Source organism: Buceros rhinoceros, unplaced genomic scaffold (genome assembly GCF_000710305.1).
Source record: "Buceros rhinoceros silvestris isolate BGI_N320 unplaced genomic scaffold, ASM71030v1 scaffold15662, whole genome shotgun sequence".
Classification (NCBI taxonomy): Eukaryota; Metazoa; Chordata; class Aves; order Bucerotiformes; family Bucerotidae; genus Buceros; species Buceros rhinoceros.
Genome location: NW_010399586.1, coordinates 537 through 956, shown reverse-complemented (window position 1 = coordinate 956; position 420 = coordinate 537). Strand labels below are relative to the sequence as shown.

Below are 420 nucleotides of genomic sequence, written 5' to 3'. Positions count from 1 at the left end.
GGATCCGCCGCTCGGACTAACTCCTCTCTCTCTCTGGGCCCTTCTCCCCGCAGCCATCCGTGGGTTTTCGCCGCAGCACAAGATCCGCAGCTTCGAGGAGGCGCGCGGGCTGGATCGCATCAACGAGCGCATGCCCCCGCGCAAAGATTCCCTGCACTCGGACGGGCCCGTGAACTTGGTAACCTCCCCAAACTCTGCGGACAAGAACGGCACGGGGAAGAAAGCCCAGTAACGGCCCGAGCGCCCGCCGAGAGGATCCAAAACTTAATGAATTTTATTTATTTATTATTGGGGTGGGGTGGGGGCAGGGGAGAAACCAGCTTCACCAGGAGGCACGTTCATAGCCCAGTTTGCATCCGTTCTGTATGAAAGGTGACCATTTTGTAATTCTTTTTTTTTAATTTATGTTCAATATATAAA

General features: G+C 54.0%; 1 protein-coding gene across 1 annotated transcript in view; it reads left to right on the top strand.

The window, feature by feature from the left end:
• PPP3CC (protein phosphatase 3, catalytic subunit, gamma isozyme) overlaps positions 1 to 232 on the top strand; it is a 23,948-nt gene extending 23,716 nt beyond the window's left edge. Inside the window, exon 16 of the mRNA XM_010131547.1 lies at positions 54 to 232. Within this exon, the coding sequence (XP_010129849.1) occupies positions 54 to 232 (179 nt within the window). The remainder of the gene's footprint in view (positions 1 to 53) is intronic.
• Positions 233 to 420: the final 188 nt, after the last annotated feature.